The 13,935-nt window shown below is 37.3% G+C and overlaps 1 protein-coding gene across 2 annotated transcripts; it reads left to right on the forward strand.

Annotated features, from left to right (window-relative positions):
• Positions 1–8,678: 8,678 nt before the first annotated feature.
• On the forward strand, positions 8,679–13,677 carry LOC311071310 (uncharacterized protein). 2 transcript variants are annotated; one of them, XR_014603806.1, is made up of 6 exons: positions 9,266–9,439; positions 9,827–9,934; positions 10,016–10,069; positions 10,295–10,465; positions 12,735–12,990; positions 13,036–13,677. XR_014603806.1 is itself a non-coding variant. In XM_084095664.1 (5 exons), exons 1-5 carry the CDS (start codon positions 9,304–9,306, stop codon positions 12,875–12,877), a joined length of 612 nt encoding a protein of 203 aa, XP_083951790.1. In that variant the 5' UTR covers positions 8,679–9,303; the 3' UTR covers positions 12,878–13,677. The 2 variants fall into 2 exon arrangements, 1 of the variants encoding a protein (XP_083951790.1); XM_084095664.1 differs by having other exon boundaries at positions 8,679–9,439; positions 12,735–13,677.
• Positions 13,678–13,935: the final 258 nt, after the last annotated feature.

Here is a 13,935-nt window from a genome sequence, read left to right on the forward strand (position 1 = left end):
AGGGTTGGAGACTCGAGTCGCACGACTTTGACTCGACTTGAACTCGACTCCCAAATTTGATGACTTGTGACTCGACTCGTCATAATCAATGAAGACTTGTGACTCGACTTTGACACTAAGTCCTGCCCAATCGGTCCAACGACAGTTTCCGATAAGCGGGTGAAGGTTTACAGTGTGTTAATGACTTTTCCGCGTGCCAAAGTAATTTAATTCCAATTAAACTTTTATCTGACTCCATTTTATCACAACCTTGAATTTAGGTTAGAATGCAAAGTGGTTATTGGTAATTTATATACTAGTTTAGCGACACAGTTGATTATTCTATTTAACTCTTTACTCTTATTATCCTCGTTCTCTCGGGTGCCAAAGTCCACATGGTCCTCGCACCGGCCATTCATATTATGTGAGATCACGATCACAAACTCCTCAGTTTTTGGTCACTAAACAGAGGTAACTGGCTAATATCATAGATGGTCGCTTTCGCGCTTACTCAATCTAAGATATTTTGTGAACCCCTCATGGAGATGTATACACATCATGGCCACTGCTAGAGATATAAGCCGACCAACATTACTTCTCTGATAGTAGCTTTGGTTTAGTCATGCCATGGTTTCCCACGTACACTTGACTAGAGTAACATTACATTAGACAGAGGGAAGACTCTCCCTATTTAGGTTGGTCGATCAGCATTTTGCTGTCCTAAACGGAAATTCCTTTTTGTCTTTATATCCAAAATAAACTTGAATTAGTGCTAAATATTAGCCAGAACTCAGTTCAATCTCTATGTTCCACTCAAAACTGTTAGTCCGTCACTAATCTGACGCAGATTTGCGGTAACAATAGATACAACGTAATCTACTAAATTAATAATTTCAGAGTAAGTCAGAATAAATCCAAATGTAACAATTTATTATTAGTCAGGTAAATGTATCATGCCAATTACATAATCAATTCAAAGATAATCAATACAAAACATCAAATGCTCAGAGATAAAGAGTAAAAGATGTATACCTGACTCAAGAAACACATAATGCTGAGTGTCTGAAAGATATTCAGCATTACGGGCCGATCTCATTACAAATCGCCCTGAGCCTCTTGAGACATTTCTTTATATACTCAGACCAAGAAAAAACCTAAACATATGCTAACAATGGGAATGATCGCTGTCTATAGAGTTTACACCTTTGAGGGCAGGATGGCATTAAAAAGACAAATCCTCCACGGTAAGCAAGATATCGCCAAACTCTTCAAAACCTTATTACCTTTTGGTTCACTTCTGTGGAATGAGACCTTTGTACCAGTCGCACTGAGACATTTCAAATGAGACCAGACATGTATAGTGTTGTATGATAGTTTTTCACATTAAACCATATAGATTTTTGGGTGAATTTCAGGTGATCTCAGCATGAGAGAGAGACGAGAGAGAAAGGAGAGAAATGTAAATTGGGAGGTGATCAACTCAAGTGTGATCGTGTCTCGAATGGGGATGTTAATATAGCAAGAGAGTTCAGATGTTCATTTCCTTTGTTTTCTCAGAGAGTCTCAATCTCTTCCAGTTCGTCCAGTTTCTCCAGTCTTACAACACCAGTGACTCGAGACTTGAGCCCTGTGACTTGGTAAGTCTTTATGGCCTTCCTTCATTACATGTGGATTTGTACATATTTCATGGCACATTTATATAATAAAAAGGAAGAGTTGTATTTAAAAGTATCTTATTGTTCTGATTAATCAAGCTCTCCATAAAACATAAAACTCCATTACTTTATTAATCTCTTAATTATCACACTAACTTTAACGCTGCTTCAGTGTTATTTTAACTCTCTGTAGAGTGGGACCAAATGTGCTCTGAGCAGAGTGTATCTAACTCTGGGTCTGGAGTATTCCCAGTGTAATTAGTGATGGTCTTGATCTCCTCCCACATGCGTCGTGAATCACTGGCATTGTTGAAGCATGTCTAAATTTTTTGGCTGTATCTACTGTAGGCCTGTCTAACGGTCCAAATGGAGGTTTCAGCTAAGATGGGTGAAGGTCTCTGCGCGTTACTGTCTTTCCTTTTATGCAATACAACAAGATTAAATTAAATACATTTTCTCATATGTATTACCTTGTTTTTTCATCTGACTCCATAAATGAAAGAGGTTTTAATGATATGTGAGCATCATTAAAAGTGAGCGAATGTTTGATTATTCTTTTTAACTCTTTAAGTATATTTTACCCGTTCCAGATTAGGAAGCTATGTTGCTCTGAGGTCCTCACGTCTTCTGTGTAACGCAGGTCTCACGATCACAAGCTCATCAGTTTTAGTCACCAAACAGAGGTAATTGCTATATACCTGAGATCGGTCACATTCATGTTTACACAATCAAAGATACTCTGGTATAGCCCCCGTGGGATTGTTTACACTTGAATTTAACTTAATGTTTACTTCAGTAGAGGTATGGCCACTACTACAGATATAAGCCGACCAACATTACTTCTCTTATAATAGCTTTGGATTGGCCATGCCGTGGTTTCCCACGTACACTTCTCTAAAGTAATATTAAATTAAAACACAGGTAAGACACAGACAGATTTAGGTTGGTCAAGCCCTAAATGGAAATTCCCTTTTTGTCTTTGCTAACCAAGTACAATTGAATCAGTGCCAAATATTAGTCGTCACTAATCTGACACAAAACTTGTGGTAACATACGAATCCGTTTAATCTACTTGGGAAAACAATTTCAGAGTCAGTTAGAATAAAATCAAATGTAACAATTTATTATGTCAGGTAAATGTATCATGCCAATTTCATAATCAGTTCAAAGATAATCAATACAAAACATCAATTGCTCTGGAATAAAGAGAGAAGATGCGAACCTGACATTATAAAATACATGATGCTGAGAGTCTTGGCCACTCTTCACACCACGGGCTCATTTGAGCTACAAATTGCCCTGAGCTTCTTGTTGCATTTCTTTATATAGACAGAAACTTCTTTCACATGGAAACATTTGCTAACAATGGGAATTTGCATTCAGAGTTTACACCTTTTGGGAGCAGGAGGCCATTTGCCTGGAAGACACACACTCCTCTGTGTGTGAGTTATCTCTAAACTCTTAAGAACTGTATTACCTTTTGGTTTACTTCTTTGGGAATGAGACCCTTGTACCAGTCGCACTGAGACATTTCAAATGATACCAAACATGTGTAATACTGTATGATAATTCTTCACATAAAACCATATACATTCTTGGGTGAATTTTGGTGATCTCAGCATGAGAGAGAAGATGGGGGATGGGAGAGAGAAATGTTAATTTCCTTTGTTCTCTCAGAGAGTAGCCCTCTCTTCCTGTTTTTCCAGTCTTACAGCTCCCTCTTTGACACCGTGGGTCAAATTAAGATGAGTCCCTGCGGAGTCACTGTTAGATGTTTGTTGTAGTCTTTAAGATGTAGCTCAAAAATGGTCTTTAGCCAATGAAAGCCAATGAGTGACTCCGTTGTTGTTAACATCCTATGAACTCCAAGCACACGCTAAACTCATGGCTCATCTCTGCTCATTCTCATGTCAACACATTTGAATATGAAAAGGTTTTTTGGCTCAGGGCTGATGAGATGCACATTCACTGTTTCTCTTTTCTCTTTGTTAGATTTCAAATGCCTCTTCGTTTAATTTAGTCTCTTAAAAGACTATATGAAGGCAAAGGGGCCATTTTAGCTGATTTGCAAGATGTGATGGATTTAATTTGTAAAGCATTTTCATGGTTAATGCATTTGTGAATCACATTGTTACCACATGGCAATTCTATGCTTCTGTACCTGGTTTTACTGCAGCTATATTGAAATAGCAGAGTTTTCCACCAAGGAGACAAACAAATTCAACATAGTCACACATGCAACTTGAAATTGCGATGCAATTCCAGTACAACAATTATTCCAGTTTACACAAGATACATGGCCTAGAATGCAGAGCATCTACAACCTTTAACCTAAGTGTTTCATAGAACACTTACAGTAGAGCAATCATGTGGTTTAAAGAATACACTTAATTAGCATATGTGCACACGTAGTAGCACAAACAACTATAAAGGCTTCTCACCTCTTTACCACACATGTGTAATATTGTATGACAATTATTTACATTAAACCATATAGATTCTTGGGTGAATGTTGGTGATCTCAGCATGAGGAAGAAGGAGTGGGGAAAGAGGGAAAGAGATGTAGATTAGGATGATTCTGAGGTGAGACTTGCATCTCGAATGTTGCACAAGAGTGAGTTCAAATGTTCGTTTCCTTCATTCTCTCAGTGAGAGCTCTCTCTTCCAGTTTTTCCAGTCTTGTAGCTGCTTGCAATGAATGCATTAAGGAATTCTACTTGTTGTTCAATGTAGAATGTGAGCAAAGTTCATAGAGTCAATCTCAACTTTTGTTACTTGTTCAGTTGACATGTCATTCCTTCATGGAGAAACTTCGGCTTCTCTGGGACCTTCCCCATGATGATAATCTGTCCCTTTTTGACCAATCTTGTCACCTTGAAGGGGTTCTCTTGGTTTCACACTGCTTTGTGTGAGACACCTGAAAAACATAGTAAATGGCCACTTCACGATTGAGCACTTATGAACTAAAAGTCGTAAGAAAATGCATAGGAACACATAATGCAACAAAATAAAAATAAAAAACAATAAATGGGTTCATGTCAGGCAGTGCAAATGGTACATCTGGTCTCAAGTGTTTCTCAAGGTCATGTATGGTACGGTGGTCAAGATATATATATAAGTATAATCTATAACAATTGTGTTGCAAATTTAGTTCCGGTTCTATACAGTTCTAGTTGGCCTCTCTTCCAGTTTGTCCAGTCTTGAACACTACGTTTAGCAGCCTTGATGCCGTCGCTGGGGTTCCTGCTGGTGTTACTGTGTGATCTTTAGAACGGTAGTGCCTTGAGCAGGAGTCGTACTTCGCTGTTCATCCATGTTTTTTTTGGTTTGGGAACACAAGGAAGTATTTTAATACTGGTAACACTGTCCACACAGAATTGGATGTACTCCATAACAGAGGTGGTATATTCTTCCATATTAATACCAGATTCATATGATGATGCTGATAATACATACATAAAAAAAACTGGGAACACTTCCTATAAATCCTGGTGTACTCGTTACATCATAAGAAGAATGGCGTCTACGCTAATATTAGTCTCTCTGTTTATCCCGAGGTTTACCGCAGTATGCCGGATCCAGATCTGATGAAGGACCTGCGCCTGGACACACTCTCACACACACTTCAAAATTATTCAACGATTGCAGCTTGGAACTTATTTCAGGGTTTGCGTTCTCGATCACCAAACACTGTTGCTATATGAATGATCAGCCCGGAGCGCATTTAGGGCCCTATCTCGCACCCAGCGCAATAGACTTTGACGCATGTGTCATTCCTATTTCACACCTTTTCCTGGAAAAGAGGAGGCGTGATCCAGCGCAAAACGTTCCCTGGTGCTATTTTGCAGTTTCAGAAAACAATCCCGCCACAGACCAGGAGAAACCTCGTCTAAAGTCAGTGCGTTATTCAGATGCTATTTTAAGGGTGCATGCTTGGCCATAATGTAGCGTGTGCACAACACACACACACTTTGCTTCTCTACTCTACACAGATACACCATTTTTGCAAACCAAACATAATTACAAGGAAAAATATTCCACACGAGGGAAATCATTGTGGTGTCCATGAAGATGTGAAAAAATTGATAATAAATTTCATAAATCTAGCTTACACATTTACCCAAATTATCATACGCCTGTTTAACTGAAGCTAATCTGGTTGTGTTTCTCCATCCCCAATGTCACTTCTCTGTGTTTTACGGCCCTGACGAAAACGTCGGTCTCCTCGGCTGTGAACCGCTCCTGGCTAATCCGCCGTTATAATAGCAACCCGCCATGGAACAAGCACACCTGCTCTTAAAGGGAATGTGAGATGATGCTCTGATTGGTTTATTTCACGTTACACCCAAACCACACCTATGAATAATGAAGCGACTTCAGACCAACACATTTTAGACCCGCCCACAAAGTTACTTGTGTTTCGCGCTTGATACTTGCATTTCAGGTTGTTAAAATAGGGCCCTTAGAGTTTTCTGTTAGAACAGTGTGTGTTAGCGGCCCCAAAGTTAATAACTAATGATCTTTGCAACGGAAGTGAATCAATCAAAACTAACTTTAGCTGGACAATAACTTTATTCTAGAGCTGCTGTAACTTTATTCAACAATCTCTGTTACTGTAATCTCCTATTATCACTGTAAACAATCTATATTGTTAAAAGCGCTATATAAATGAAGGGGACTTGACTTGATCTGACATATTCCAGTCTGTTTCTTGGAGGCAGTCTTGTAGCTGAGCGTTAGCTGCTGTTGGCCACACCGTCACAGTTTTGATTATTGGTGTTCTTGTCTGTATTATTGGTCTATAGCCGGTGAACATGTTCGTATACTCCTGGTCTAAGATATTGTTGGACATTTCACATTTCGGGAAAGCTTGGGGAGAACTGACTTAAAGGGGTGGTTGATTATGATTTCACTTTTCTAACTTTAGTCAGTGTGTAATGTTGCTGTTCAAGCATAAACAACATCTGCAAAGTTACAACGCTCAAAGTTCAAAGCAAAGGAAGATATTTGCTTTTAAAGAAATCGTTTTTTAAGGACTACAGCAAACGACTGGTAGAGACTACACGAGCTTCCTCCCGGGTTAGTGACATCACTAACCCTATAATTTACATAAACCCCGCCCCCGGGAACAAGATTTATAGATTATCATGACAGAATATGCTAATTAATGACTAGAAGATAACTACACGTAAGCTACATAAATTCATCAACTAACCATTCAGAAACGTCCTGTTGCATTTAACATGTTGTCACTTCTTCTTGAGTCTCTCCATCATTGCCTGACTCCAGTTTGAACATAAACATTGACATTTCCAGTGCATGTGTGTGTGAGGTAAAAGAACACGAGCTGTTGAAGCTCCGCCCCCTGTGCTGAGAGCAGCAGCTCATTTGCATTTAAAGGGACACACACAAAAACGGTGCGTTTTTGCTCACCCTCAAAAAGTGACAATTTTAACATGCTATATAACAATACCTGTAGGGAATTTTGAGCTAAAACTTAACATACACACTCTGGAGACATCAGAGACTTATTTTACATCTTGTAAAAAGGGCATTATGTCACCCCTTTAAGATTGGCTTGGTGGAAATCTCCAGCAACAACAAACACTCAATGAATGAGTTCTATTGCTTTCTCCAGTTAGAGTCAGGGCCGGAGTGGGGCCACTTTTCAGCCGGGAGTTTCAGGCCCAAGACCGGCCCACTTTTTCCATGGTGGAATTCCAAATTAGCACTTTTTCCAAATTGGATAAATGAAGCAACAGTTCAGCTCTTACTATTGTGTAGTTTGTAATGGTTCAACAAATAATGTAAAGGTTAAATAATAATTCACTTAGACTATATAAGAAGCAATTGCAACTTTGTTTCACACAATTCTGACTTTATATTTCGCAATTCTGACTTTATAACACGCAATTGCGACTTTATAATCACACAATTCTGACTATCTCGCAATTCTGACTTTAAGAAGCAATTGCAACTTTATTTCACGCAGTTCTGACTTTATATCTTGCAATTTCTGACTATAAGAAGCAATTGCGACTTTATTTCACACAATTCTGACTTTATATGTCGCAATTCTGACTTTATAACACGCAATTGCAACTTTATTTCAGGCAATTCTGACTTTATATTTCGCAATTCTGACTTAATAACACGCAATTGAGACTTTATTTCACGCAATTCTGACTTTATATCTCGCAATTCTGACTTTATATCTCGCAATTCTGAGATAAAAAGTCGCAATTATCTTTTAAAATGTTTTATTCTGTGGCGGAAACAAGCTTCCATACCTCCTGGCCTCTTCCTCCCATCCATCCTCCCTGACGCGTACCGTTACGGTAGGGCCGGTGTGGTGAATAATCGGGTCCGGCTGAAGAAATGGGTCCGGGCTTAGGACCCAATTAGTATGCCAGTAGTATGCCTGATCTAAATCTGTTCTCGCGATACGGTAAGGCAGTATCAGTGCAGTAATATCAGGTAAAGCTCATAGCACGATCATCGGATAACGTTAGCTGAATGCTATGCTACTATCTAAGCTAACTAAAAAACACACTAACAACGAGAAATGTTTAATTTCACAATCTATAGCTTCGGTTAAATACTAGTATATGAAACGTATAATGTAAAATACATTAAATACATTGATGACTCGTTATAACGTAGTACAAACGTCTTCTATAATAAAGTGATTTTGTATGATTTATAACCAGGCACTTAAGCGATTACCCATAAAACGTGCTTTGAACCAATCGGATTGCTTGGGTCCTAAGCCCGGACCCATTTCTTCAGCCGGACCCGATTGTTCATCACACCGGCCCAGCTTATCGGTAGGCGCTGGCGGTGCTGCGGTAGCCTACCTGAGAAAACGTTTTGGAAAAGACGGGCTATGGACCCAACCAACTCTATAAGAGGGGAGGGGAGAACTCCCTCACATGGTACAACCCATGCAGAGGCTGCGCGCTGCGGTGTCAGAATGCGGAACATGTAATGTAGACTAACTAAGTGAAAAAAAAAACAAGTAATAAAAACTCAGTGCGTGTTTTAGCGCAATTTTCTGACGTCATGGGATCACAACACTAAGAGATAGTAAATCTTTTTATGTTTTTTTTTTTTTTTTTTTTTTTTTTTTGTGTGCGTTCCCGAGATTAGACCTTCCTTAACATAATGCCGAAAACCCGAAGTCTCTAGGTGGTCTGGTTGAGGAGGAGATAGAAGTGCAAGATTGGTGCGCACAGACAGAACAGAAATCATGGGTTAACAATCGCAATTTTGTCCGTTGGAAAATTGCGCTAAAAAACATTTCCTCGACCGGCCCAAAAGTGAAGCGGCCCACCGGGAATTCTCCCGATTCTCCCGATTACCCACTCCGGGCCTGGTTAGAGTTCATCGTGTCTGAATCAGGAGAGGAATATTCACAGAATCAAAGACTGTTTACAAGCCAGAACATGCAGCCCAGAACAGTCTAAATAAATATGTGTCTGGATTTCGATGTGAAAAGACTTTGACTAGAGGAAGCATTTAAGAATTAAAGAGGAAGGACTCAGATACAGTGACTGAACATGAGGAGAGTTTAAGCTGAGAAAGTGAAACTATCATCACTGTGTGCATCAGTGCAGTTACTACTAGATCCTGAGGGAATATAGTTAATATAAGTTCGAGCACATTCAACATGAGTTTCCAGATCTGCTTTATAGATATGAGACACGGACTGGAGAGAAGAACAGTTTCTGTGGCGAATTCAGAAGAGGAGTTCAGGAACACCACAGTGCAGGAGTTAAAGAGAAAACTCATTCCTGAAGACCAACGTAAGTCCAACACTTCAGTCTTCTGTGTGCATTAGCTGACATATGTGAAGTAGATTGTGATGTTAACAAAGAAAATCTGTATTTGAATGTAGATTCAGCTCTTATTAACGGAGAAGCCTGAGATTGAGAAGTTAGCAAATAAATAACAATTCTCTCTCTCTCTCTCTGTGTGTGTGTGTGTGTGTGTTTGTTCGCTATGGCACTATATATATATATATATATATATATATATATATATATATATATATATATATATATATATACATAATTCAGAAACCACATATTAATGAGGAAAACAGTTGATATCTGTGTGTGTGTGTGTGTGTGTGTGTGTGTGTATGTGTGTGTGTGTGTGTGTGTGTGTGTGTTCCTCATGTTCCTTCACAGTTGAAGACACTATTCTTCGCTACCGCTTCAACACACTGAAGAAGAATCGCACACTGGGTTTCTACGGCATTAAACATGAGGATCATATTATCGCAGAGCGCTGTAGAAGTATGCATTATTCACACTAGTATTTGACATTATTAAAAGCATTTATTTATAGTCTTAAAGTTACTGACCTTTTCACTTCAGTCTCCGTTAGAGGGAAACGCCCGAGAGACTCTTCTCCTGTTCACGAGTCGACAGGTCAGCTTCACAATCCCACAAATGCTTGTTTTCTCTATCAGTGGATTTGCATTACAAACATTTTTATAATAACATGTTTACAGCGTTTACACACATCAGACCTTTTTTGTTGACATTTTTTCATTTTTTTCAGTTTTTTGCTTCCTGTTGTCGCAATATAACTTGAAACTTTATTATGATGAGTGTAAAATACTCTTGATTATTGTGTTCGCTGTTTCTTCACAGTTAAAAACTCTAAACTTGACAACTCTGATCTCGAGACACTGGAGGATGATCACACACTGGGTTTCGGCATTAAACATGAGGATGACATTTCCTCCACATCATCCACGAGAGAATGGCCAGTTCAAGCCCCTAAATACCCCCGGAAATATTCTTGCTCATCCTTCTCAGAAGGTCAGTTTCTCTTCTGAGTGTAAAGTCCACAAATGCTTGTTTTCTCCATCAGTGGTTTTGCATTACACACATTTATAAAGGCACTGATAGACAGATCTAAGGCAAACAATCATAATCTCCACATCGTCTCACAGTGTCAGGTCTCTCTGAAGAGAAATATATAAGAATATCCAGGACTGAATCCAAGGGCGTAGATTTGGTTTGAACATTGGGGGGGTTGAAAAATTATTCTGCATATTTTTCATGTGATCATGGTATAAATATTGGGGGGGTTGTAATGCATAGATTTAAATATTGGGGGGGTTATCTCCCCCCTAACCCCCCCACAAACTACGCCCCTGACTGAATCTAGAGTTAAATATGAGCTCTTAACATGTACATGCATTAAAGTCACACTGAATTCAGAGAGGAATCTTAAATCATGTTCCAGTATTAAACACTGATAAAACACATAATCCAGTATAAATATATTCATACTAAGGGGTTGAAGTGTAATATTAATCTCTCTCTGTCAAACTATATCATGGAGTTTGTGTTTTCCTCTATACATTCATATGCAAATATGTAATAATATGCAAATAATATAATCCTTTCTTTTGCGCACATTTATTCAACCAAATTTGCACTTAATATTTTTATTTTGTGAGAATTGTTTCCCTTCCTTGTGTTTCAATGGTTTATTTGAAGGTTCTGTGAGTAATTTTAATATAACTTCCCCAAAAACTAGAGCGAGAACATGAATAGAGGACAGAAATAAATGTACATGTGAACTAACTCTCAGTATTAGTAGAATAATAGAGTTATAGTTCGTATATAATAAGTTTAAATGTAGTTGCAAAGTTATAGTCTGTTGAGGAGCATCAAAATAAAGAGTCAGCTGATATTAACCAGAGGGTTTATTAATACTCTAATAACTGATAAACTGATGTCCACATAAAGAGTTTAGAGTATTTTTATGCATTACAGTAAACAGAAAAGAAAAGTTGTTTCAGGTTATCAAGTTATGACTTTATGATGAAAGATTATGAAGACAAACATTGTGCTTCTTTATAATAACATGCACTGATGGCTCGATATCAATAAGAGGAACATTTACTATATTTTTCATATTTCCATGAGTCATTTATTATAAACTCATTTGTGTAATGAAATATTTTATTTTAAGAGTCTGACATTAGAAGAGAATATAGTGAATTATATGGTAGTAAGTTTGACTGATCTCACACTGATCAGCTCACAGTATTAATATATTTATGATGATTATGTGAAACTAGTTATGATCTGTTTATGGTCTTCAAACTGTCGTCACTGAAGACAAACTCTTGTTTTCTCTATAGCAGTGATTTTATATTAGTAATTCTTCAGTGAATTCTGCTCTTAAACTGAATGTATATTGTATTATTTTCTGTCATTATTTATATCTGTTACACGATTAAACACCACAGAGGAACAGCAGTCAAGTGTCAGTTTATGATCACAGTTTTAACCAGTATTTTATACTAACAGGGAACGTTCTGGAAAGATTCTCTCAAAGTTATGATCAAACGTTCCTCCAGTAACATTACACATTTGTTCAGAGTTATCTGGTGTTTAATAATGTCCTCAGAACATCAGCACTAAAACATTATTAATACATCATTCATGGAGCTTTTATTCTGAAATGTTTTAGTTGGACGTTCATCTAAGGTTTTTTAATTTTATTTTTGCTACTTGTTTCAGAATATTCAACATTCATAAGTAACGTTCCCATAATGTTTGAAGAATGATAATATGGAACGTTTAATGTTTTTAATGTTTCATATCTTAATGGGAACGTCAGTAAAACATTCTTAGTGCATTTCTTTGTTGAGTTTTTATGGCGACTTTTCAAAATCATATTGCATTTTTACTGTTTCATGAGTTTTATTCTTCATAATTGTGTTATTGTTGAGTTTCTCTGACTGATGAACACATATAGTGTAATAACATGCTCTCTATGATGCTGTATGATTGACATTTCTCTTCTTATGAACATTAACAGTGGAAAAGTGCACAAGTTTAGTTTGTGATGAAAACTTCACAGTTTGTGTCTATACAACAATGCACAGAAATGAACAATTATCCCACATATCCTCTACATAATATACATGTAAACTTTATTATGATGAGTGTAAAACATGTTGAATTATTGATCCTTCATACAATTAAAGTTAAAGGTACAGATTGACAGATTCACGACACGATATTATTCAGTTTCTGACGGATGTTTTGTTGTTTTGCTCCACATCAGCTCGCAAACCTGTATACCAACGACGAAGAAGAATCCATCCACCTGAAGATGAAGATAAAGTAATTCCCAGGTCAAAATCAATGGATAATTTATTACTTGACATGAATCAGCCTCAGCTGAACCCAGTGAATAATGTTGAATAATGTTGAATAATGTTGAATAATGTTGAATAATGTTGAATAATGTTGAATAATGTTGTGTATTGTAGTTCAGCCTCACATAATCATCACATCAATCATATGAGTGTTTATATCAGGTCAGTGTGAGTGTTTACTGTTGATCATATGTGTGTTTATATCAGGTCAGTGTGTGTGTTTACTGTTGATCATATGTGTCGAAAACACTTGGTCTCGTGTGGCGCTGCATTGTGCCGGGTGTAAGATAGGGCCCATAGTCTTAAAAGTGACCAAATTCTTGTTTTCTCTATTGAACTGCTTTTATATTAGAGAATACTTGCTTCAACTAAACTACATATAATATATTATTTTATAAATAATATATATTTATCCATTTTGTATATCTGTTACACGATTAAACCCCACAGGAGCAGCAGTCAAGTGTCAGTTTATGATCAAAGTTTTAACCAGTATTTTATATCCAGCAAACAAGTTTCTCTCAAAGTTATGAACAAACGTTCTTCACATATACACATATAGTGTAATAACATGCTCTCTATGATGCTGTATGATTGACATTCTCTTCTTATGAACATTAACAGTGGAAAAGTGCATAGGTTTTGTTTGTGATGAAAGGTTTGAAGCCACAGTTTGTTGACAAAAAGTGACATAAATGAGCTTCATTATTATTAATCTTAACACTGAATACTGAATACAATTGCCAGTTGCCGCTCGCATCAAATGCAAGTCTCTGGCGTTTGCCTACAGAACAACCCCTGGCTCTGCTGCCTCTATCCTAAACTCATTACTCCAAATATACTTTAAGCATATAGCTCACCAATGATTGATGTGTGTAAAAATGTTACACATTTTGTGACAGATTTATATAATAAAAAGAAAGAGTTGTATTTAAAAGTCTCTTATTGTTCTGATTAATCAAGCTGTCTATAAAACGAACTAATCAAACCCTACTAATTTAATTTAATAATTTAATAAAATAACACATATTATAAAGCTAGAAAAAGTTAAATGCATTAAATTGATTAAAGCTTCAATTAAACATTAGCAGTGTGTGTGTAAAAGGT

Source organism: Abramis brama (assembly GCF_963993115.1).
Source record: "Abramis brama genome assembly, chromosome: 20".
NCBI lineage: Eukaryota > Metazoa > Chordata > Actinopteri > Cypriniformes > Leuciscidae > Abramis > Abramis brama.

Coding starts and splice junctions, on each gene's coding strand:
- LOC311071310 (XM_084095664.1), top strand. CDS start 9,304: ATGAGTTTCCAGATCTGCTTTATAGATATGAGACACGGACTGGAGAGA. Junction 9,440..9,826: donor ACTCATTCCTGAAGACCAAC/GTAAGTCCAACA, acceptor GTTCCTTCACAG/TTGAAGACACTATTCTTCGC. Junction 9,935..10,015: donor TATCGCAGAGCGCTGTAGAA/GTATGCATTATT, acceptor TTTTCACTTCAG/TCTCCGTTAGAGGGAAACGC.